The sequence below is a fragment of the Megalobrama amblycephala genome, linkage group LG24, assembly GCF_018812025.1.
Source record: "Megalobrama amblycephala isolate DHTTF-2021 linkage group LG24, ASM1881202v1, whole genome shotgun sequence".
Lineage (NCBI taxonomy): Eukaryota > Metazoa > Chordata > Actinopteri > Cypriniformes > Xenocyprididae > Megalobrama > Megalobrama amblycephala.
The window spans coordinates 15,999,233-16,026,620 of record NC_063067.1 but is presented as its reverse complement, the minus strand read 5'-3'; the positions used below and the strand labels follow the sequence as shown (position 1 = coordinate 16,026,620).

The 27,388-nt window shown below is 37.3% G+C and overlaps 1 protein-coding gene and 1 long non-coding RNA gene across 2 annotated transcripts in view; both read right to left on the bottom strand.

Moving 5' to 3' along the window:
• The window catches only part of eya4 (EYA transcriptional coactivator and phosphatase 4), a 46,473-nt gene extending 38,725 nt beyond the window's left edge, over positions 1–7,748 (bottom strand). The window contains 2 exon segments of the mRNA XM_048177816.1: positions 3,531–3,602; positions 7,353–7,748. Coding sequence (XP_048033773.1) covers positions 3,531–3,563 — 33 coding nt within the window. The 5' untranslated portion in view covers positions 3,564–3,602; positions 7,353–7,748.
• Positions 7,749–24,866: 17,118 nt separating this feature from the next.
• Positions 24,867–26,501, bottom strand: LOC125260830. The gene is made up of 3 exons (XR_007183137.1): positions 26,446–26,501; positions 26,011–26,129; positions 24,867–25,476 (listed from the first exon to the last, which is right to left on the bottom strand). It is a non-coding gene; the product is annotated as an uncharacterized LOC125260830 (long non-coding RNA).
• Between the last annotated feature and the right edge of the window lie 887 nt (positions 26,502–27,388).

Below are 27,388 nucleotides of genomic sequence, written 5' to 3'. Positions count from 1 at the left end.
GCGGCTGTACGTATCGATTTGCGGCAGAAGAGTAATCTCTGACCCGACGCATGACATAATGACGAACGCGGAAGCGCAGAGGATAGAGCAAAACAAAACACCGGCCACAAATTAGAAGTCTAAAACAAGAAATTTTAATTTCGATATAAGAAAAGAAGAGCACAGCCCTATTTGTTTAAACCGTGAGAGGCATCTAAGCTTACGATAGTTATAAAATAAGTTTAAAAATGGAGATTTTTCTTACAAAAAACCATAGTTTTGCTTCAGAAGGCCTTTATTAACCCCCTGGAGCCATATGGATTACTTTTACAATGGATGGATGCACTTTTTTGGCTTCAAAATCTGGCCCCTCATTCACTGCCATTATAAAGCTTGGAAGAGCCAGGATAAATATAAATATATCTCCGATTGTATTCGTCTGAAAGAAGATAGTCATATACACCTAGCATGGCTTGAGGGTGAGTAAATCATGGGCTAATTTTCATTTTTGGGTGAACTATCCCTTTAATTTCAGTGATTTTCAGCATCATTACTCCAGTCTTCAGTGTCACATGATCCTTCAGAAATCATTCTAATATACTGATTTGCTGCTCAAAAAACATTTCCTATTATTATCAATGTAGAAAACAGTTGTGAAGCTTTATATGTTTGAGGAAACCATGATTCGGATTTTTCAGGAGCCTTTGATGAACAAAAAGAAAGTAAAGCATTTATTTAAAAATAGAAATCTTTTGTAAATTAAATTAATTTCTTGAATAAAAATCTTACTGACCCATTTTCTGTGATAATACAGCTTAACTTGTGTTTAACCCATCTTTTTAATACCCTAATACCTAAATTTAAAATATCATGAACATTCAGCATAGATAAACACATTTGCTACAATACAAAGCTGTAAAATGTGATGTTTTGTAATCCTAAATAGTACATTGTCTTAATATGTATATCTTCTGCATATGACCAGAACAAGGGAATCAAGACTGATATATTTTCAGTGAGATGTGAGTCGATTTACAGTGTAAGAGACAAGAAACAGGTGTAAACAACAGATAACCATCAGGACGATGAGACTTCAAATTTGAACTAACAAATAGAAGCTTGTTCACTTTCACCAAACTTTTCATATCTGCGTTTGAGTTGCCACTTGTTTGTTTTGACATTAAAGACAGAGTGCTTGTTTCGCTATAAAGCAAACCCACAACTTCTTTCCACAGTCTAGAAGATTTATAAATTTACTGCGTCGACTCGGCAGCTTTCAACACGCTCGCAACTTGTACTCTTCGTTATTTGTGGTTATTTGCTGATTACACTTAAATTGGGAGGTGTAAATATGTGAACGTGGTGAAGCCTTGCTTTCTGTTCTCCTCTCTCTGCCTCGACCCCTCTTCCTCCCTCTCTCTAGGTGTGTGTGTGAGTGAGTGTGTGTAACCTGAGTCCTCTCTCTCTGTCTGTGGTCTCTGCTCTGGGGCTCTGGGGCACAGACTGCACCAGAGGAAAAGGCTGCAGCTACACCCCCCTTTTCATTTTACTCCTCTGCTATTTTTCTCCAGAACCAAAAGCATTGATCCCCTGAGTCGCAAAATACCCCCCTCCACCCACACCTCAATCTCCCTCTTCCTCTCCTTCCATTACCCCAAACACCCCCAGATCAGTATCTGTCCTCATCTGGATTATGGACGCCTGTCTGTCTTTTTCAGAGCACTCGTGTACATATATACGCATATAATAAGCACAAGCCCGAAAAAGTGTTGCAACACAAAAGCGGGACTGTTTTAATCATTAATCGAATGTTATCGAAATGATAATATTAAAATCTTTTTCCAGCAAAAAACAGAATGGAAGTATTCGACTGACTCCTAACAGTTAAACACAAACACACTGAAAAAGACTGAAATCATTTTAGCAGAGTGTGTATGTCACTTTGTATGCGTATGTGACACTGCTCAGACTTGTGGTGGCCATATGGCTACTGTGCTCAACACTTCAGCTCACATCTGTTGTGTATTAAAGAGCTAACGCTGCTCAATACACACCTGGGTGGCCTTTCCACGCACACACACTCATTCATGCACACAAACACACTCACACTTCAAACCGCACAATCAAACTGTTCAATTATCACATAGTATAGACCAGAGTTTCCAACCTTTTTGCCTTATATATATACCCCCACAGCAACAACAAACCAGAAATGAGTTCCTTAACTGGAAATCATTCAGCATTATCATAAAAAGTGACCATTATTAATTTTTTGCAGGGAAATTTTGGATGAACTTCCTCAAGAAACAAACGCAAGTACTTGAATATCTAACATTTGTATTCAACCAAAGTATCTGGAAGAATCAGGAAACACTGCTTGATTTCTGTTAATGAATTTTTTTTGTTGTTGTTTGTTGCAAGTCGCAATTACACAAGCGTTCAAAAGTTTGGTGTTTGGTAAGGTTTTTTTTTAGTGAAGTTTTACCAAGGCTGCATATATTTGATCGAAATACAGCAAAAACAGTAATATTGTGAAATATTATTACAATTTAAAATAACTTCTTCTGTTTTAATATATTTGAAAATGTTTATTCTTGTGATGGCAAATCTGAATTTTCAGCATCATTACTCCAGTCTTCAGTGTCACATGATCCTTCACAAATCATTCTAATAGGCTGATTTGCTGCTCAAGAAACATTTATTATTATCAATGTTGAAAACAGCTGTGCTGCTTAATGTTTTTATGGAAACTGATACATTTTATTTTTCAGGATTCTTTTTACGTTCAATTTTGGAGAAATGTTCTCAAAAACACCTGTCAATGAATATATTGGGAAATGACATCCAACTCTATAATACAATACAATATAATATATACTATGGTTAGTTCTGGTCCTCAAATTAGATTGGCTTAGCAACAAATGCTGATATAGTAAATATAATATAACAAAAAAAATGATTTATCCATCTTATTTTTCAACGTGGAAGTAAGCTATTTCTTGTGAATGCGCGAGACTTTCAATTCATTAGCCGCTATAGTTAAATAACTACAAAAATAACAGCAACAACAACAAAAAGCGCAGTAAAGGTAAAACCAAATGCGCGATAAGCTAATGTGATTATGATTACGATAATAAATTAAAATACCAGTCTGCAACATCAAGGAGCATAACAGACTGTTTTTGTACAGCTAAAATAACTGGAAGTGAATGACACCGGAAGCATCGCACATTCAAGTTAAAAATGGTCGTATCTGCTCTTTCATTGAAAATAAGGTGGATAGGTTTAACAAAACAAAATCAATATTTTCCTCCTAGGATACACACACCCCTGGTTGAAAATCACTAGTATAGAGAGTGATTTTGATGGTATGTTATCCACACATATCCAAACATACACACTCTTCAAATGATACTGCACAATACACTGACAAATTCTCAATTTTCTACATTTGTGGAATGTTAAATTCAATACACAGACACAAGAGAAAAATCCTCTGACATATAATGTTGTAAAACACATCTAAATAGGGTGTATTGTAGTTCACTTACGCTCTGTTCATTCAGCTCCTGTGTATTCTCCATCAGTTGAACTTCCACTCCCCTTAACTACAGTCCAGACACCTGCAAATGAAGGATGCTTTTAAAATCGCCATAAACACAATACAACGCATAGGCATCCCTCTCTCGTTTCTGTCTCTCTCTCTCTCTTCCTTTGTGTCTGTGGGTATGTGTGTGTAGGAGGGGAAGGAAGAACTCTGGTAACTTCACTGTATCATAACCAACCAGACTGAAGTAAATATAATTTACAGAAGTAAACATTAAACAATGGGCAGAGAGAAATGTAATCAATGTAACACACATACACACACACAAATGCACTCATTCAGTACGCACAAAACACCAAGCTGTCCAGGTCATGGTGATGCCAGCATGGCAGTAGTCACTTAAAACATCTAACCATGACTACTGAGTCCCCCCAGTAAAGCCCTTTCCACCCCATCCCACCCTCCATCCTTATCTTTCTCTTTTCCCATCCTTCCTCCATCATTTAAAAGCTTGAAACTTCTGCAAATTGCTTTGAAACCTCCTGAGGCCTCAGTAATGAAAAGCACTCTTATTCAAAAACTCTTTGAAAGACACTGAAAGCCTCGGGATCAGGAGAATAGGTTTATTTTCTGTCCTGCCACAGGTACCAGACCTGTGGTTTGCAAAGCTGCCTGTATTTTTAACATTCATTTTGTGTTTGGGTGTGAGAGGGTGAGTTTTGCTAACCCTGAAGAGGTTTGTCTAAATGTCTCTAGAACAAACAACTGTTAAAAATGTTTAAAGTAACCTTAAAAAAAGCTAACTTTGAAATTAACTGGTTATATTTGATTCAAAAATATTATTTAATTATTAATTACTAAATGAACATTAGTACATGAGATTACACTAACAAAGTTATTTTAAAGGTCATAGTTCAGGTAGAAATAGCTCCAGTGGAGCAAATTCTCTTTATGGAAATGCACAAGGAAAAGGTTTATAAATTGACCAAATAAAATCATGGGCATCGTGCATATATTTATTTATTAATTTACTCTGACAGTCCTGCCTCACTTAATACCCTAGTCGAGAAGAAGAAAAAAAAAGACTATTTAGTATTTTTATTTAGCTGAAAGTGAACCAGTGATCTAAAGCCGACAGAACATATTGTTTTTTTTCCCTAAATAATCCATTTATGAGTTTTCTGGACAAAGTAAATGATCTGAGAAAGTTGTACCTCAATTGAACAGCCCAAATATACAAATATATGTGAATTGGTGATTTCTCTCAAACACCTGTTTCTACCAACAATAATTATAATGTTCATTTTGACTTGGCTTAAAAACCTGAGGTCAGCTTGAAAGGTCATGATGCTTCTGTTTAGGAATATGATATAGATTACAGTGACCTATAAGATCAATGGATGTAAATGGGAAGTCTCCACAAGCTTCTGTATAAAAGCTTGTGTGTGTGTGTGTGAGTATAAGAGAGAAAGAGAGTTGAAGGACAGTTTGAAGAGCAGATCATTTGAATTTTTCATTTGCTTGGTGAAGCTGTGTTCTGAAATTCTAGCCTTTAATGCTCAGGCGGGGGAATGAGCTGAGCAGCATTGATTTTTACTGTTATCACTCAGTGCCCTCTGAGCCTACTGTCCTCACACACACACACACACACACACACACACAAAGGAAAGAAGCTGAAATTTATTTCCCTTCTGTCAACACTACATTTTCAAATCAAAAGCCACTGTATGCAACAACTGTCCCAGATCAAAACATTAGATTTAACCAAATAAGAAAGACTAAGTAAAAAGACAGCAGTCTGGGAATTGTAAACGGTCCAATTAGAGCAGATCATTCCGTCTCAAAATAACAAAGAGCGCCAGCGCGCTTTACTGTTATTGTCATGAAAGCACGCGGAGCGTTTACTGGCGCGGCATTCTGCGCGCGACTCGACACAGCCGCGGCACGAGCACAACGCGCAGGAAAGCCAAATACTCCAAAGCTTTCGTTTTCCTCCCTTTAAATCATCAGAGCTCACTCCACTGACAAAACACACCGCCTATTAATAAATAAACAAAGCTGGACAGGGAACAAAGAGCAAAAGAATTTGTCTTAAGGGGACATTTATGAATTAATGAATTGAGTAGATTCATTATTTGTTACTAGCCTATTATAAACGATTTCACTATTCAATTTATACAGTCAGGTCCCATAAGTTTGATGACATTGCCTAAATTGTTTTCTTATCCAACGTGAAAACACACTTTAAAATCAGAGAGCTTTTTATTGCTCAGAAAACCGTCTGTTCTGGTGCTTTAAAGAACCCAGAAGCAATATAAACCTAAAAATGTAATAATCAAGATCTCCAAAGAACCACATATCTCATCTCAGGAACCTCACATAGCAGAAAAAAAGGTTATTGAGATGCCACAAAGACCAATTGAAGAACCTTAATTTTCAAGTGTAATTTTTACTAGTTACATGCAGTTTAATCACTGTTGTGAAATATAAAATGGCATCCAAGTGGACAGATCTTAAAAAGCCATTTTTAACCCTTCAGGGTGTGATATTACATCCAAACATGGGTGATTACCTTTGACCCCTCTTATAGCCTATATGTCATTCCGTTTAATAATTAATCTACTAAAGAAAACTACATTTGATCAATCTAGAGTCCCTATAATCTACTCAGAAAAGCGTTTAAAATGTTGCCCCACCATTCAATTCAAAACTGTGCATCGTAAATCCGTCAAACAAAGTGTCTTGCAATCTTTAGGAATAGATTAAATGTTAAAATGCTTACAAGTCTCGAGTTTTCCCCCAATGTTTGAGGCCTGGAGATGGCCGAAGCGGAGGTCACTGGTGTTCTCTTATGTAATTGTTGGCTAGTACACTCCATCTTATTACCATCCACCAGAGCGACCTGTGTGTTGTGAATTATTTCGTGTTAAGTGTGTAATCTAATCCGGGCTCCTTCTCCGGTATCGGCTCGAGCTGCTATCGACAGCGCGAGAAAGCGACCAATGGCCAACGCGCAATGAAGCTGCTTCAGTGTCGGGATGATATTCCCGTTTCCTCCGTATCAAATACAAACACAAACTCCACGTGCATGGGAAAACGGACATGGCACGCGCCATCCAAACGGACACGGGAATCACCCAACAAACTCAGAAGCACTCTTTAGTGAAAAGTTAGGCTACCCAATAAATAAATAAATTAGTCTACTAAAGAACTGTTCAAAAGACATTCATATGGGCTAATGAATGCACTTCATGCATGAAGAGAGATTGAGAGAGAGAAAAAAAAATCAATGATGCGATTCTGTTGACCAAATAACTTGAAATTTGAAACAGAATCATCTAATCCGTGTAATCGTGTTTAGTGAACAAAAGCATCATGGTCCTAACAACATCTTTGTTTTCCAAACATTTAACGCGTCACCACAGTTTGTAATTTCTTGTCGAGTTTTCAGTTTCAATCGTTTTTCTTGATCAGTAAAAAAATTCAGAGGTCCAAAAAAGTGCAATGAAAAGTTTTAATAATTTTCAGGCAGCAGTTAAACTTTCCCATTTTAGTGCGCTGAATTTTTTAACAGTGATAATTTGTAGAATTATTTTATTGCTCTAGGTTTTATAGGTGGTCTAATGTGGAAAGCAGAAATTACTGTAGAACTGTAACCTTCTTTATGAGTCCTAATTTCCCCAGACATGAAAGTGTCAGGCGCGAGCAGGTGCTCCAGCAAACTGGTTTGCGCGTTGTATGGAGCCACTTACATTTTTAGCAAAACTTTTAAAGTTTCTGAATAGTGAGCTATTTCATGGCAATTCGAAATGGGTACTTTACTTACTTTTAGGAGTTGTGCGTTGTTACGATTTCCAAACTCTCCAGAGGGTCCGTCCGCATTCACACTGTTGACATGCTCATCCAAAAATATTCAAGTGGTCGAGCTGCGTGAAGCGCGAGGAACAGCTCGCGCCAGTCAGTGCACGCGCTGTCAGTGAAGCTCGCGGGGAAGTCCTCCCTAAGTTCATGAGAGCTGCACTGGCCGCACCGGAGCGGAACGCTCCAACAGACAGATCACTATTATAAGCCAAACTCCGAGGAGCGCTGTCTTGCACTAGCCGTGTTTTCCCCTTTAATTTACGCTCCTGAAGTTATCGTGAGCACACGCGCACTCCGTGGTCTACTTCATTATTAAAGTTCTCTCGCAGCGGCGGGGCAAGAGCGCTCATTGATGCGCATGCGCGCAGCTGCCATGCGGGGCGCTGCTGTTGGCTCGCACCCAAGCCAGTAATGGGGCACAGCACAAGGGCCAGGATGAGGCTCTTATTAATAGTTTCGTCCGAGTGATCAGCTCAGTTTTATTTACCACAGCCACACAACAACAACCAAGTCAAACCCTTGTTTTGGGATCAGATTCACTCACACTTATGCAATCTTGCACTTGGACTTCCACTTCCACCCTAATGGACCAAGCAGCAAGAAAAGGGAGCTCCTCTAATTAACATTTATCAACACTTAGACCAGCCAAACCACTAAAATAGCTCAGGTTTATAAAACACGTTCTAACATGACAGCAGAAAATGTCAGCTGAAGATCAGAGATCAATGACAACAAAATGGATGAAAATGTCAGAAGTTGCATGTAAGTTGTTGGGGAAAGTTACTTTTAAAAGTAATGCCTTACAATATTGTGTTACTCCCTTTAAAGGTGCCCTCGAATGAAAAATTGAATTTATCTTGGCATAGTTAAATAACAAGAGTTCAGTACAGTAACACATACAGTGAGTCTCAAACTCCATTGTTTCCTCCTTCTTATATAAATCTCATTTGTTTAAAAGACCTCCGAAGAACAGGCGAATCTCAACATAACACCGACTGTTACGTAACAATCGGGGTGTACGTCCCCAATATTTGCATATGCCAGCCCATGTTCCCAACATTATGAAAGGCATTAGACAAGGGCAGCCAGTAACGTCTGGATCTGCAAAGGTGAATCAACAGACTAGGTAAGCAAGCAAGAACAATAGCGAAAAATGGCAGATGGAGCAATAATAACTGACATGATCCATGATATCATGATATTTTTAGTGATATTTGTAAATTCTCTTTCTAAATGTTTCGTTAACATGTTGCTAATGTACTGTTAAATGTGGTTAAAGTTACCATCGTTTCTTACTGTATTCACGGAGACAAGAGCTGTTGCTATTTTCATTTTTAAACACTTGCAGTCTGTATAATGCACAAACACAACTTCATTCTTTATAAATCTCTCCAACAGTGTAGCATTAGCCGTTAGCCACGGAGCACAGCCTCAAATTCATTCAGAATCAATGTAAACAATATAATAGTATACAATACTCACATAATCCGACGTATGCATGACGAACACTTTGTAAAGATCCATTTAAGGGTTATATTAGCTGTGTAAGCTTTGTTTATGCACTTTTTTAAAAAAAGTTCTAGGGCACCTTTAACTAATTGCATTACTGTTTACAGAAAGTAATGCATTACGTTACTTTTCTGACCTGGGATGGTTTTTAATAACCAAACAAACAACAACAACAAAAGTTATATTTTTGTCAAATATAAAGTCTCTTTCACTAAAAGTGAAACAAATAATCTTCAAATTCTCACTGTACAGTAGAGGGCGCAGCTCAAGCAAACTTTTCAGCTGTGCTGTCGTTCTGGATTGCAGAAGAACAGGCCACAAGAGAAGAAAGTTCAACAATAAAAACAAAAAAAAATGTTGTTTAACTAAAGTAATTTTTGCTTATTGGTATAGTTGAATTAGATCATTGAATATCAGCAGCAAAGACATTGGTTAATAAATTGAGATTAAATACATAAAGTATATTTGTATTATTTAAAGGCCCACTGAAGTGTCTTGAAACGCACAGCATTATTCAACGTGTTTATGTAAACTGAAACAGGAAGACAGGACAGGACATATCGAACAGCCCCGCCCCTTTTTTAAAAATAGCCAATCACAGCTCGGCCATAGCCATTGAGCTTGGTAAAGCTTTAGTTTCCTTCTAATCTCGAACCGTTTCTCCTCCTAATCTCCTCTATATCACTTTAAAATACAGCATTCTGTGCAGAATTCAAATGGGTCCGATACGTTTTGTGGTCTGTGCCGACTCGCACATATGATCCGCTCTGTGCTCTCGTTTCTCTGGACCGGAGCAGACTGTGCTCACGCTGCCTTGGTTCACGTGACACTAACGCGAAAACAGACATATTCATACTAAAAGCTAAACTTAAATTTTTTTGATTTCAGGGAAACTTTAAAGGTGCCCTCGAATGAAAAATTTAATTTATCTTGGCATAGTCAAATAACAAGAGTTCAGTACATGGAAATGACATACAGTGACATACATCCATTGTTTCCTCCTTCTTATATAAATCTCATTTGTTTAAAAGACCTCAGAAGAACAGGCGAATCTCTCTGTATTCACGTAGACAAGAGCCGTCGCTATTTTCATTCTTAAACACTTGCAGTCTGTATAATGCATAAACACAACTTCATTCTTTATAAATCTCTCCAACAGTGTAGCATTAGCCGTTAGCCACGGAGCACAGCCTCAAATTCATTCAAAATCAATGTAAACAATATTACAGCATACAATACTCACATAATCAGACGCATGCATGACGAACACTTTGTAAAGATCCATTTGAGGGTTATATTAGCTGTGTGAACTTTGTTTATGCACTGTTCAAGGCAAGCGCGAGCTCCATGGGCGTGGAGCACGAGAATTAAAGGGCCAGTAGCCCTGAATCGGCTCATTTATAATGATGCCCCAAAATAGGCAGTTAAAAAAATGAATTAAAAAAAATCTATGGGGTATTTTGAGCTGAAACTTCACAGACACATTCAGGGGACTCCTTAGACTTATATTACATCTTTTTTTAAAAAGTTCTAGGGCACCTTTAAAATATTTAATTATTGCAGGTTTGCGTAATATTCTGAGTTTGAATTTCACTGTTTTTATTCATTTTGAGGAATGCTGAATCTCTTTTTGTGCAAGTGAGATGAGTAAATGCATGTTCACATTTAGGGTATGTTTACATGATAACGATGTACTAAAAACGGAAAAGTTTTTGGATTTTTCGCATTCAGACAACAATGTTGTCAAAACTATTCCTGTTCGCACGGATCCGCGAAAAGCACTGTATTCTGCTGCCAGGCCAGTAGTTGGCGATGTCACTTTGTAAAGAGACACTACGTGCCAATAGACTGAACACGTGATACGCATGCGAATGACGTCACTGTTTTCACAAATTCGTGTTTTTGAGGGTTACGATAGCGGTATCGTTTTAAAAAATGTGCAATTTGAATCCTGTTTTCAAGTTTGCATTTTCAGGCCCCCAAAACACTGTTGTCATGTAAATGAATGGCAAAAATGCACAAAAAGTTTTCCATTATCATGTAAAAGGCCCCTTAGAACTACAATAACCATCATGTCACACAGCGCACACAACGCCTCGGCACCTTACTCCTGATTTCCCTCAACATGGGGACAGGAGAGGTGTCAGTCAAAAAATGGGAAAAAAAGTAATGTGCATTACTTATTTGAAAAAGTAGCTCAGATATTTTGTTGTAAATTTAAAAGTAATGCGTTACTCATTACTTGAAAAAAGTAATCTGATTACTTGCACCATGTATGCCCACTCTAAGCCACAAATCTGTCTGGTTAAAAAAAAAAAAGTGAACACAAAAAAGCGAACTAACTGTGGGCGAGTAACTTAACAGCTTTTTTAATTTCACCTCATCTATTGTATGCATCAAAAAAAGGCAATGAGGAAGAAAGACTAAAAGAGAGCAACATAAAGCAATAAAGCTCCACTATGAAGTAAGTCGCTGCTTAAATGTGCTCAGCGATTACTGCTATGTTAGCCAGACTCCTCCTCAAGCACTGAAAAATGATGCTCCTGAGGGCCACATTGGGCCGCGTTTGACTGACACACTGTTACAGAAAGAAAACAAGAATTTCATGCTGTTGAGTGGAATGTAACTAGCAGGGGGCTGCTGTTGATCTGCAGGCTTAACTCCACATGCTGCATGAGAATTTGGCTCCATAAACATCAGGAAAGAAACAACATTTCCCCACTTTCTCAAAACACAGGGGAGATGAACACACACCTCTGCTCATGTCATTTTTAAAGTTCTTTATATTCAGGGGCAACTTATTGAAATCGGAAGTCAATTAAAAAGGAATTGGATTATTGAAAGCTACTAATTGAAGGAAATAATTCGTACAAAAAAAGTACAAAGGTCTTTAAGAGCAAGTGCAGGCAGGCCATACTTTTGGGCTAACATGCGCTCAGCGGGGTCTTATTTATAGACCTGTGCAAAACTTTTGGCTGCACACTGCACTGTGCTGACACAGTAGAACCAGAAGATGCCTGTCAAACAAAGAATAAAAATACACCGAGAGGGGCGCAAATGGGGTTGCATCTGGCATGCTGGCGTGAAGACGCACGGTTTTTGCCCCCTCCCCCACAGCGCGCACATAAGCCCGTGTTGCCCAGATATTGTGCAATAAGTGCATGAAAAACAATAAGCTCTGCATGAAATCTTCATCTGCGGTCTCAGATATGTACTTTTTATAGCAATAGGAATTTCGATTAAAGCAATAGTGCACTCAAAAATGAAAATTCTGTCATCATTTACTCACCCTTAACTCTTACGGCTTGCAGTTTAAAAAATACGATATTTTGAATAATATTTCAGCTGTTTTTCAAAGGAAACATGAAATCAATCCATACAGCTCAATTGATATATTTAAAGTCTAAGACATGATCACTTTGTTTGATAAAAAGAGCAAAATTTAAGCCTTTAATTCACTCTCAAATCAAATCAAATCAAGACATTGAACTTATTTTGTGTTCCACAGAAGAAAGCAAGTATGAGTTTAGAATGACATGAGGGTGAGTAAATGACCAAATTGTATTATTATTATTATTTTTTATTTACATTTATTTAGCAAATAACAACATTTTAATGGCAAAATAGTTAATGAAATATTAAATTTAAGCCTCCAGTTGTTGCACAGAGAGTAGCAGAAAGGCTCTATGGTGATGAACTTAGTATAATTAAATATAACCGTTTATCATCTCTAAAGGATTATTGGTGTTCTGTAAACACGCCGTCCCGAGTCTCATTTGTAAAGCGCTTTGTGTCTGTTATTCAAGTGTAATTGATGTACTATGGTTTGACCGTAAAGTATAACGTGAACTAGTTCTCCTCTGCATTTTCAACAGTGATTCATGCATCAATGACAGACTGTAATGAAAAGACATTATTTAATAGATTTCATTAGTAGTTCAAGTGCTGTAACCAAACTCCTGATAAGTGTAGAGAAGGGAGACAGGGGAGGACTGTGGTCACTGAGCCCCAGAGACAGGCTCCTTAAGCAGGCTAATGAACTCGGCCCGGCCGTGTGGGCTCTGATGGTTCCAGCAGCTGCCTGCTTGGGGAACAAAGGAAATATTTAACACCTCATAAATTTTGCTAATACCTGAAGAAAGGAGCCCAGAAAATACGCTCACGATCCGAAGCGCTTACAGGGTGAATTCTGCGAGTCAGAAACAATCAACGGAGGCGGAGAGTGAAGAGGAGTGTGTGACAGAAATACTTTTGACATGTTTGTTATTTTAAAATTGTCGCTGATGCCGACGTCTTGGCATTGGGTTCCATGTGTCTTTGCATGTAAGGGAGAGAGTGAAGTTTCCCCTCTGGAAATTGTTTATGACATTTCCTCATACAGTACAATGCATATGCTTATGTTTGACTCCGTTGACGAATGTCCGTTTGAAAATAAGCCGTCATGTCTACGTTTATGTGGGAGTGTGTGTATTTATGTGTTTGTGTACACTCTGACTTCTGTTTTTTGCATTGAGACTGGATACTCTGGGTCAAATCATAAATATTTGGAAGTAACAGAGTAGAGTTTCATTTGCCAGGCTTTAAATCCCACTGAAGCAATACGATGTTCATTAAAAAGGTACTAAAGGCTAACAAATAACACAGAGACAATTTTTTTTTTTTAATAACATCTAAGAGTATATCCAATTTGGCAACATAGACTAAGAGGGCCAAGGTCAAATCGCTTACAGATTTTCACTGTCCTCTTCAGGCTAACTGAAGTGTGGAAATTAAAGCTATGTCAGCGATTAGACTAATTTTATAGTAAGAGAGGTCTGGAGGTCACAACGATGATGCATGATCTACAGTTGCACATAATCTGACTTTAGAGGGCACATCATATCCGAATAGCGAGACAGGGTAGGAGAGCGACAGAGAGGAATTGTGTCTGTGTGTCTGTGTCTGTGTGCGTGTGTGTCCTGTCCAGCACCATTGTTATTTCATTAGGGTGTAGGATTACTTCCATTAACTCAGCATGTCGGCTGGACCTAAAGAACCTCTCTCTCTCTCTCATGGACACATGGACTTTCCATTAAAGTATCACAAGGCATGCTTAGTGCTAAATGAATAAAGGGCTTGACATGCACCTTAAAGATGCATCAGGGCTCTAGAAAAAAAAATGACTTAGGGAGCCAATGACTGCCATTGATATTATATATATATCTATTCATATAGTATGTAAGAAAAAAAAAATCTGTAGAAAAATGGAGAAGGTACTGGTAATTTTCTGCCAGGATATTATCCATTGAGTTTATGGCCATTTCCTTCAACCCTAAGACACAACACAATGCAATGCATAATTCAAAATACGAGTAAAATGCTGGTAAAAAATGAATACGGAAGAGTACTTCATATTAACATTGGTTCTTATTTTATATATACTGTGATGTATATTTATTATATATGTATATATAATACATAATATAATAAATTTACATTCATTTAGAAACTAACATAACGAAGAAATATTTCAAGGTTTATTGAGGGAGTAAGTTGTGAACGATTCATGGACTGTGCAAGTCTAATTCAAACTGCTAACTCACAAGCGAGTTCTAAGCGGAATCGTTTGGACTAAAGCATTAAAAGGATACGATTCATAGGAGACATTTATTTGTGAATTGGACACCATGGCTTGCGCTGTTAATTGCGGCATGCATAAAACATTGACGTGCACTCTAATGAGATGTACAGGTGCTGGTCATATAATTAGAATATCGTGAAAAAGTGCATTTTTTATTGTAAATTATTTTAAAAAATGAAACTTTCATATATTCTAGATTCCCTACATGTAAAGTAAAACATTTCAAAAGTTTTTTTTTTTTTTTTAATTTGTTGATTAGAGCGTACAGCTAATGAAATTCCAAATTCCAGTATCTCAAAATATTAGAATATTTACATTTGATTTTCGTTTAAATGACCATCCCTACGGTATAAATTCCGGGTATCTCTTGTTCTTTGAAACCACACTAATGGGGAAGACTGCTGACTTGGCAATGGTCCAGGAGACAATCATTGACACCCTCCACAAAGAGCGTAAGTCACAGATGGTCATTACTGAATGGAGTGGCTGTTTACAGAGTGATGTATCTAAGCATATTAAATGCAAAGTTGACTAGAAGGAAGAAATTGGGTAGGCAAAGGTGCACAAGCAACAGGGATGACCACAAGCTTGAGAATACTGTCAAGAAAAGCCGATTCAAACATTTGGGAGAGCTTCACAATGAGTCGAATGAAGCCGGAGTCAGCACATCAAGAGCCACCACACTCAGACATCTTCAGGAAAAGGACTACCAAGCCACTTCTGAAACAGAAACAACGTCAGAAGCATCTTACCTGGGCTAAGGAGAAAAAGAACTGGACAGTGAACAGTGGTCGAAAGTCCTCTTTTCGGATAAAAGTAAATTTTGCATTTCATGTTGAAATCATGGTCCCAGAGTCTGAAGGAAGACTGGAGAGGCACAGAATCCAAGCTGCTTGAAGTCTAGTGGGAAGTTTCTGAAGTTAATAATGATTTGGGTGGCCGTGACATCTGCTGGTGTTGGTCCATTGTGTTTTATCAAGTGCAAAGTCAATGCAGCCATCTTCCAGTAGATTTTGGAGCACTTTATGCTTCCATCTGCTGACAAGCTTTATGGAAATGCTGATTTCCTTTTCCAGCAGGACTTTAGCACCTGCCCACAGTGCAAAAACCACTTCCAAGTGGTTTGCTGACCATGATATTGCTGTGTTTTATTGGCCAGCCAACATGCCTGACCCCTGAATCTATGGGATATTTTCAAGAGAAAGATGAGAAACAGTCGATCCAACAATATACAGATGATCTGAAGGCTCAATAGTGCCTCAGCAGTGCCACAGGCTGATCACTTCCATGCCACACTTCACTGATGCTGTAATTTGTGCTAAGAGCAAGTCATTTGCTGTAATATGTGCTGCCGACCAAGTATTGAGTGCACAAATGAACATACTTTAAAGAACTTGAAAAACTGTTTTGAAAATCCATTTTTTTATTGATCTTAGGAAATATTCTAATATTTTGAGATACTGGATTTTGGACTTTCATGAGCTGTACGCTCTAATCATCAAAATAAAAATAAAAAACTTTTGAAATGTTTTACTTTACATGTAGGGAATCTAGAATATATGAAAGTTTCATTTTTTAAAATAATTTAGAATAAAAAAATGAACTTTTTCACGATATTCTAATTATATGACCAGCACCTGTATATTGAAAACACATATGGACGCACACAAATCTTTCCCGACTGAATAGACTTTAAATAGCCACGTGTTTATTTTTTGTTGCATTTGGGACCATTTTGGTTGCATTCTGGTTCCAATGTGGTCTTTTCAGCAGGGAAATTTTGTTGAACGGTTTTGAGTCAGAGTGTGACTCAACGAGTAGTCAATAATGTACTGTATAAGGTGAATTAGTAACATACCTCCATGGCTGAGCAGCACTCCAGATCATTACTTCATGCCAGACTGGATCCTGACTTGTCCATCTACGATTCGAAGAAACCCCCAGCCCACTGGAATTACACTGGAAATTTATATGTCTCTGGAAAGGTAGCAGAAAGGTTATATACCAAAGCATGATGTCTTCATTATGAATTGGTATGTTTGTGTAGGTGGAGAAGAAATTATCTGACATAACCAACATCTGTACTGCCATTTTAATGACTGTTAGAATATGAATGCATTCCACTATATTAGTCTGGTGAATTGAACAAAACCACATCTTCGTCTGCCAATGGAGCCCCATGAGTTTGTCTGACTACTGAGCTGTTTTCTGGTGACTGAAGTCAGTGTGTGCGTGTCCTCAGAGTATATACAAATTAGTGGGCTACCACAATTTAAAGTTTATGAGCAGTCATGGTGAAGAGCTAAAAAACTGAAAGTGAATTAGATGATTTGTTAACCAATGAGTCATGATCAGACACAGTGAACCCATCTTACCCACAAGCCCCAAAATGACGTGGATACAGTGGAATGCACGCAACTCCCAGCATGCTTTGAGGCTGCAGCCCTGGCTTCGACGTCCTGGCAACAATGGCCATCTCCAAGGATAATACACGACTGGCCGGTCTCAAGCTCCGCCTCTCTCTGGAATCCCTGATAGAACTCACACTCACATACAATGTTCTTCTGTCCAAGATCTGCGAGTAAAAACGTGCACAATGTTTTCATTGCTAATGAGTGCATGAGGGGAAATAAACACTAAGGGTTATATTAGCAAGGAGATGATCAGAAAATAACTGCATGAAAGAGTGAGAAAATAGAGTGGTTCACATGTTTCTATTTTCCATTAGAGGCACATTCCTTCAACATGCCTTAATAATCCAAGTAATTAGCCTTCCAAGCTTTAATTATAAACTTCCAGCAGGAATATCAATAGAAATGTTTTCATTTTGATTCTAGGTGTGGTATATCTCCACTGCTAATGACCTCATGTTTGAAAGGTCCCCAATTACCCTCAACTTCAGAGTTCAGTGCTGGCAGTGACAGAGAACAGGTCTGTCCGACCAGCTCAGAAAAAAACACATTTCATCCCAATGACCTGCACCTGCAAATATGACCGTAAAAATTTTGGGAAATGTCACTGTGAAATTAAATTGACAATTACAGGCCCTGTGAGAGTCTTGAGACACCAAATTAAGACAAACCCAGAGGCCTCAATAAATCAGTCTGACTAAAACGTACAAGCACACTGATTGCACAAATTTTGGATTCAGCTTTATATCATGATCAGCTTTTGTATGTTTTACTGCCTTTTTTTTTTTTTTTTTTTTTTTTGCTGTACAAAGTGGGGAAACTGTGAATCATGGTTATATATAACAAAAATTATAAGCAAGCAGAATAAAATAGTGCTCTAAAAACAAATTTTTTAGTTAATTAAATCTTAAAAAACCTCCAGATGTTTCATGTTCACTCACTATCTTGACAAAGGGTTAATACAAACTCACTTTCAGTGACAGGCAGTCAAACTTGTCCAAAATGAAAGTAACTTGGCTCTTCTTCAGAATTACTCTGACATGTTTCCCTCTGAAACTTCACATACATAAGTCAGGACAGCCAAGAGGTACATTGTGCAGTTTCAAAGATCTTTTTTTGAGTGGTCGGGGGTTGCATTTGTCATGATTTATTCAGCAAGACAGTAGAGAGATGATAAAACATGGGGGTGACAATCAAATTGGGATTGATGCACAAAACTCATGATGACTCCTCCTCCAAGAAAACGTCTCTAAATTTGGTGAGATCTTTGAAGCACTTTAAACCATATCAGATTATGTACATTTATCGAGCATGCATTGAAAATGCCTCTCAAATATCACTTTCTAATTATACCTCTCTTCTCCTTAACTCAGGCCTGTTTAATACAGTTGCTGTAATGCCCCCAATATAATGTGTAATTCTTTGAGTGGAAAATGTGTAACTTGCAACATCATTGAAAGGCGCATTTACCTTCTAAACAGCCAATTTTATATTTCTGATGGCTCTTCAATGCATATGAAACAACCATTAGATCTCTAGTGTACTCATCCACAGATATCTTTTCCGTTTTATTACACACAAGCTACACATTTTTCTTAATTCTTATAAGTCTCTAGAAAACAGATCTCCTAATAGTCAATATTAAATAGCAGTGTAACGATACCCTCATGTAACGATTCGATACATATCACGATACTGAACTCACGATTTGATATTATTGCGATACTCCAAGACATATGGTAAAAGGATAACAAAAAATGTACTGTTGATTAAAATGCTAAATTTGGTATTATATTGGGGGTGGAAATGAATAAGCTTGGACTTGGTTCTGGAAACCCAATGCACAGGACAATGCTGACACCAGAATAAAAATATTCATGATTCTGAAGCTGAAACACAGATTTATTTTAGATGAATATGTTTGCACTCCGTCACTCACTAGATATGTTTAAAATAATGTAGACCACTTTTTTACTAGTAACATAAGACATTTGGCATTATCAGGACCCACAAATATTCCCCATTGCATTATTATTCATTATATTCAACATTATACAAACCCGATTCCAAAAAAGTTGGGACACTGAACAAATTGTCAATAAAAAAGGAATGCAATAATTTACAAATCTCATAAACTTATATTTTATTCACAATAGAATATAGATATATCAAATGTTGAAAGTGAGACATTTTGAAATGTCATGCCAATTATTGGCTCATTTTGGATTTCATGAGAGCTACACATTCCAAAAAGGGACAGGTAGCAATAAGAGGCCGGAAAAGTTAAATGTACATATAAGGAACAGCTGGAGGACCAATTTGCAACTTATTAGGTCAACTGGCAACATGACTGGGTATAAAAAGAGCCTCTCAGAGTGGCAGTGTCTCTCAGAAGTCAAGATGGGCAGAGGATCACCAATTCCCCCAATGCTGCGGCGAAAAATAGTGGAGCAATAACAGAAAGGAGTTTCTCAGAGAAAAATTGCAAAGAGTTTGAAGTTATCATCATCTACAGTGCATAATATCATCCAATGATTCAGAGAATCTGGAATAATCTCTGTGAGTAAGGGTCAAGGTCGGAAAACCATACTGGATGCCCGTGATCTTCAGGCCCTTAGACGGCACTGCATCACATACAGGAATGCTACTGTAATGGAAATCACAACATGGGCTCAGGAATACTTCCAGAAAACACTGTCGGTGAACACAATCCACCGTGCCATTTGCCGTTGCCGGCTAAAACTCAAATAGGTCAAAAAAGAAGCCATATCTAAACATGACCCAGAAGCGCAGGCATTTTCTCTGGGCCAAGGCTCATTTAAAATGGACTGTGGCAAAGTGGAAAACTGTTCTATGGTCAGACTAATCAAAATTTGATGTTCTTTTTGGAAAACTGGGACGCCATATCATCCTGACTAAAGAGGACAAGGACAACCCAAGTTGTTATGAACGCTCAGTTCAGAAGCCTGCATCTCTGATGGTATGGGGTTGCATGAATGCGTGTGGCATGGGCAGCTTACACATCTGGAAAGGCACCATCAATGCTGAAAGGTATATCCAAGTTCTAGAACAACATATGCTCCCATCCAGACGTCATCTCTTTCAGGGAAGACCTTGCATTTTCCAACATGACAATGCCAGACCACATACTGCATCAATTAGAACATCATGGCTGCGTAGAAGGAGGATCCGGGTGCTGAAATGGCTAGCCTGCAGTCCAGATCTTTCACCCATAGAAAACATTTGGTGCATCATAAAGAGGAAGATTTTTTGCATTTTTGTATTGATATATATTGTGACACAATATATTGTTACACCCCTAAAATTAAATATTAACAATTCTGAACATTTATTCACATAAGCTTTTGCCATGAGTACTATTAATGCAAGATTTGAAATAATAAACACAAATTTGGAACTGATGTGCAAGAATCACATCAAAACAGTTTTATTCTGAGCTCTGAAGTATCACTGCATCTGCTTGTGAGCACACAACCGTGTTGTTGGACACTGTAATTTGGATCACTGGTTATGTGTCTTTGATGATGGCTCTGTTAGACAGTACTCATTATTAAACAAAGATCTGTAACTCTCTGACTGACCCAGTGTTTAACTAGTCACCGTCTACCAACCAACCCTGCTGCACTTTGACACCTGAATTCATTTCCTGAGTTACATGTGTGTGGGTGTGTTTGTGTGTATGGAAGAGTAAGAGAAACAAAGATCAAGAGACAAAAAACAAAACCTGAAGACAGACTGTAAAACAGAGGACATCAACCCTTTAATTTATGATGACATTATGATTTAAACAAAGGGAAGGTTTTTCTGGGAGGGCTGGAATCTGCTAATTTACCATTTCAAATGTAAAAACTCATACTGCCCTCTCCCTGACTTGCACACATATATCTAAACATGCATACATACACAAAACCAATCCCCCCAGCAATGGCGCCAGTATTGACACACAAACCAGAGAGGGAGTCAGTCTGTCATCGGAGGATGCAGAGGAGCAGACCGCTGGACAATCACTATTGTTGCACTTACCACTGATATAAACTAGTTCATTTGAAACCGCTCTTTTTTTTTAATGATTCACTTCAACCAATTTGAAAAGCATTTTGCATGTCACTCAACTCGGACACTTTTGAATAAATAACTTAAGAATGGAACCTAAATTGCACTGCGATAAAAGCAATATTTAACTAATATGTATTTTACTATTAAAAGCCATGAAATGCAGCATGACCATGACCAAAACATTTACCATGTAACCATATTTTCCTTCAAAATATCACTGTTTATACAGTTGCTCAAAATGGGGTAACTTGGTCATCATAAAAATTAAATAAAATGAAAAGACAAATAAAACCTCTTAAAGCTTTTGAAGGAGATTATTATTATTATTATTATGGTTTTACATTAGAAGCAAAACTGTAATAACTTTGGTATTTTGGTGGAAACTCTGGTTACCATGAAAATGTTGTCATTTTTAAGTGGGAGACTTAAGAGAACACTTTTGAGTGATGACTAAATGAATTAGTGAATCATTTTTTGACCCAGTTCACTAAAACAAACCGCCAGAAAAAAATGATTCACTATAATAAATGTTACTTCCAATTACTGCCAAATACGGGTAATAACATTCTGATTGATGAGAGAGTGCAAAGCTTGTTTGAAATCCATCATTATTTCTGCAGTTCCATTTGGTGCCACTTGTAGAGCAGAAATTACACATTTCCCTTAGTCTCTGTGGTAACAAAACTGAGATGCCATAAAAATATTACTTGAGAACTGTGTGTACAAATAGTTTTACTATAAGCTATAGTATTGAAGAGCATTTCCACTATTCAAACCATTTAAAGGGTGAAAATTCTGTCATCATTTACTCACCCTCATGTTGTTCCAAACCTGTAAGACTTTCATTCATCTTCAGAACACAAATGAAGATATTTTTAATGAAATTTGAGAGATTTCTGTCCCTCCATTGACAGTCTATGCAACTACTACTTTGACACTTCAAAAAGTTAATGAAGTGATCGTAAAACTAATCCATATGAATTGAGTGGTTTAGACCAAATTTTCTAATGAGACACGATCGATTTTTATGATGAACAGATTTAATTTAGATTCAGATTCAGATTCAGATATCTTTATTAATCCCCAAGGGGGCAATTCAGTTCTACAGCCAACCCATCCAATAAGGGTTAAATTAGAATTATTAGCACACAATAAATATAAAAATTGTAAAGTTAAAAATGTATACAAACGATCACACCCTGACATACACATACAGCACAATACACACATTCACCTGCCAGTGACAAAACAAAGCAGTGGAATACAAGAGCCATATATGTAGTTATGAGTTCTCATTCAAGAATCTTATAGCAGAAGGGAGGAATGAGTTTGCATAACGATTCGTTTTCCGTATTGGCACATAATACCGCCGACCTGACTGCATGAGAACAAATCCATGCCTGAGCACATGATCTGGTTGGCACAGTATTCGATCTGCTTTTTGAACCACTCTTTTTTTCCAGAGAGAACCAAGATCATTTAATTGGGTACCAGTAATTTTTGAGCATACTTTAACAATGTCGCTCAAACTCTTTTTGTCTTTCACAGCTAAACCGTTAAACCAACCCAAGAAAGAAAAAGTTAATAGACTCTCAATGAATGCCTGATAGAATGTACATAAAATTCTTTTACAAACCCCAAAGGAGTTCAGCTTCCTCAGTAGGTAATTCCACTAATTTAGGCTTTTATTCACATATAAACATTCATCAACGCACACACCAGTTGTGGTAAACGGAAGCTCAAGCATGTTTGCTTGATGTGCAAGAACCAATGAGGTTCATTCTCGTGTGTTATGCAGCACATTTGAGCTTCTGGAAGAGGTTTGTTCTTGCACATCAAGCTTTTCGGTTGAGCTTCTGTTTATGTTCGCTGATCAATGTTTATATCAATTCCTAAATTCAGTCTGTTCATAATATAAAGGCAGTGATCGTGTCTCTTTGGAAAATTTGGACTAAACCGATCTATTTATATTAATTTATTTTACGATCTCTTTATGAAGTGCCAAAGTGGTAGTTGAATAGACTGTCAATGTAGGGACAGAAATGTCTCAAATTTCATTAAAGGTGTCATCGAACGTTTTTTTACAAGATGTAATATAAGTCTAAGGTGTCTCCTGAATGTGTCTGTGAAGTTTCAGCTCAAAATACCCCATAGATTTTTTTTAATAAATTTTTTTTAACTGCCTATTTTGGGGCATCATTAAATATGAGACGATTTATGCTGCGCGGCCCCTTTAATTCTTGTGCTCTCCGCCCACGGAGCTCGCGCTTGCCTTAAACAGTGCATAAACAAAGTTTACACAGCTAATATAACTCTCAAATGGATCTTTACTAAGTGTTCGTCATGCATGCGGCATGTATGCGTCGGATTATGTGAGTATTGTATTTATTTGGATGTTTACATTTGATTCTGAATGAATTTGAGGCTGTGCTCCGTGGCTAACGGCTAATGCTACACTGTTGGAGAGATTTATAAAGAATGAAGTTGTGTTTATGAATTATACAGACTGCAAGTGTTTAAAAATGAAAATAATGACGGCTCTTGTCTCCGTGAATACAGTAAGAAACAATGGTAACTTTAACCACATTTAACAGTACATTAGCAACATGCTAATGAAACATTTAGAAAGACAATTTACAAATATCACTAAAAATATCATGTAATCATGGATCATGTCAGTTATTATTGCTCCATCTGCCATTTTTCGCTATTGTTCTTGCTTGCTTACCTAGTCTGATGATTCGGCTGTGCTGCTCCAGACGTTACTGCCTGCCCTTGTGTAATGCCTTTCATAATGTTGGGAACATGGGCTGGCATATGCAAATATTGGGGGCGTACACCCCGACTGTTACGTAACAGTCGGTGTTATGTTGAGATTCACCTGTTCTTCGGAGGTCTTTTAAACAAATGAGATTTATATAAGAAGGAGGAAACAATGGAGTTTGAAATTCACTGTATGTCATTTCCATGTACCGAACTCTTGTTATTTAACTATGCCAAGGTAAATTCAATTTTTAATTCTAGGGCACCTTTAAAAATATCTTAATTTGTGTAGAAAGTCTTACAGGTTTGGAATGACATGGGGGTGAGTAAATGATGAAACAGTTTTCATTTTTGGGTGAACTAACCCTTTAAGCTCAAGATAAAAAAAGCTATTTACATCTGCAAAAAATCCAATTTGAGATCCAAAGGCCACTGTGATGGTCAAGTGTGCTAATAATGACAGAGTTGGCTGTTTTAACCCCAGTGAAGCAGTCGATGCACAGGCTCATATTTCAACTAATGCCCTCACTTCTTTAACTAGGCTGCAACTGAACAAGTGTGACCTGAACCTGGCTGACAAGGACCAATCCATATCCTTGATTCAGGGGGTCATAGCTAATGCTATCAAGGGAGTGCTAATGATTTTTTCATTAGCTAATAGAAGGTCCAGTTTCTTTTATGCTTGTGTGATTGTGAGTGAGTAAAAAACTATTAAGTTTTATTATCATTTCATTTTAAATTCAAAATATCATCTTTTGTGTTCGACAGAAGACAGAAAGTCATACAGGATTGGATTGACACGGGGGTGAGTACATGATGACAGAATTTTCATTTTTGGGCAAATTATCCCTTAAATACAATAACTCAATTCAGTAAATGAGTGCTATTAATACAATAAGCTGAAACTAGTGCTGTCAAATCGATTAATCACGATTAATCGCATCTAATATAAAGGTTTGTGTTTACATAATATATGTGTGTATATATTATATTTATATATATTATATATGTGTGTGTATATATACTGTATACACACATATACACGCATATATATACACACACACATATATTGTTAATTTTTTTTGTTAGAAGCAATTAATTGTGATTAATCGATTTAATTCTGTTTAAAATATATAAAAGCAATACTTTGGATGTTGGTCACAAAGTTTCAGGTTGAGGTTGACAAAGATATGTTTTACTTACTTAACTGTCTAATAAATCATAATTCATAGAAGTCTTGTTTGCATCACACATACACACCCACGCTGTGCACATTTAAATCTGAAGCTATGATGTTTTTGTGCAGCTTCTTATAATGTGCTGCAAACTGCCCAGCCTAAAGTAATGTTACACCTGATGCACTGTCCTCCAACACGCCCAAAATAACATGGGATCCCAGGCACAAACAATGCACACGCATACACACACTCTGTCCCTCTCTCTCTCACATGCACAGACACACATCATGCACTCATTCATACAGCAGTTCAAAATGATTAACTTGTTTTACCTCTTTTTGCCCTCTTGGAAGTACCTCTCTCTCTTTCTCGCTCTCTCAGTCTCTGTTAATGCATTCTTTTATGTCATCTCGAGTTTCCTGGATTCTGCCATCGCCGTGGTAACCCCTCCCTCCTCTGGTCCCTCAGGTCCAGCCGGATGGGATGCTTTTGTGTAGCTGCCACATTTTTGGGGTAAAATGATCCCGTCCCCTTCACCCACACACACATACACGCTCACACAGTCTGAGTATTTGTACAAACTTGGCATCGCTTCAAAATTTAGGATTTAAAACAGCATAGAGACAGAGAGAGAGAGAGATAACTATATATATAGAGAGAGATAACCTCTCACTCACAAATACTTCAAGGCATCTGACCACAAATTCATTCATTTAAGTATAATAAATCATTACTTATATTCATACAATCATGCTTGCACCATCTGTGGTGCAGGTCTTCCCAGCCCTGACTACCTCAACAGCTGCTAAGCACACTCTCAGGTAAGGACAGGGACACCAGGTGTGTGAGACACAATATGTATGCCTCCGTTTATAGAAGATGTGTGTCTGTTTCTTTTTCTCCTCTTCAAATGTTATCGCTATAATCTCAGAAACCTCATTGTTAAAAATATTGTGTTTCGGAACATTTATTTCTGATTGTGCAAATTTGTTTTTGTGCCTGTTTAAGAATGTAGGTGTGTGTGTGTTTGTGTGCACATTTGTGAACGTCTCTGGGGGGTCATACCGTAATCCTCCAGTGTGTGTCTCTGCCGAATGTAGGTCCCTGAACGTCTCTAGTTTCTCTTAGTAAATGATCTGATTAAAAAAGGTCTTTTCAGCCTGGCACGTCCCAAAAACAGACAGCTTCAGAGAAAAGAAAAGAACAGAAACAAAGGAAAAAGAGTGAGTGAAACGAAGACTTGGAAATGGGACAGAAAAAGCCATACTAACGCCTGAAGCTAGAAACCACCAGACAATGGAAACATGGCTGCAAATACACCCACACATTAATGTTTTACTTTACGCAAACAGATAGTTAACATTTTATAACATATATATATATATATATATATATATATATATATATATATATATATGTATATGCGCTATATATATATATGCGCTATAATGTTAATGGGGTTAGATTTTTAGTATATTTTATTATAAGTTGAATACTCACATTTACTATTCTGTAGTCACTTTCCATTTCCATTCGAAACATATTCAGACCTAAACAGTAGAGCGCAAAGTAAATACTGATGGTTATTTGAATATTAGATTAGATACTGTGTCATACACACCAGAGTAGTTGTAAAGAGATATTTTCAAAACATGAAACATTTCTCATTACATTTGAATTTGGTGATATATTTTAGTTCCAAACTAAGATGCATTTGATATGGCACTTAATTATTGTTCCTGGCCAATAACTCTCAGTATTGATTTGTAACAGGAGACTTGCCTGAGATGTGACCTTTTGCATCTCCTGAGGCATCATGGGAAATGGAGTTTAATTGATGAGAAGGCAGATGTGTGGATGACATCACTTTATAGTTAATCAAGATAACACTTTAATATTTTAAAATTTACTGACTTTTGAATCTAAATAGCAAATGTTAAAAGAACAGAGTTAAAGGATTAGTTCACTTTCAAATAAAAATTTGCTGATAATTTACTCACCCCCATGTCATCCAAGATGTCCATGTGCTTCTTTCTTCAGTCGAAAAGAAATTAAGGTTTTTGATGAAAACGTTCCAGGATTTTTCTCCATATATTGGACTTCAATGGAGCCCAAATTACAGTTTCAGTGCAGCTTCAAAGGGCTTTAAATGTTACCAAACGAAGAATAAAAATCGCTTATCTAGTGAAACGATCGCCCATTTTCTTAAAAAAAAATGAAAATGTATTTGCTTTATAGACGCAAATGATTGCATTCAACTTACGGAACGAACGCAGTGCCAGTTCCATTTTTTTCCGTAAGTTTAAAAGGGAAGTTGTAGGACATTTAGCGTAAGCTTTTTGAAGAATACGGAAGATGGTCTGGCAGAAGCCCTTGCAAGGCGATCATTTGTGTTTATAAAGCATATACATTTTTATTTTTTTTAAAGAAATAACCGATCATT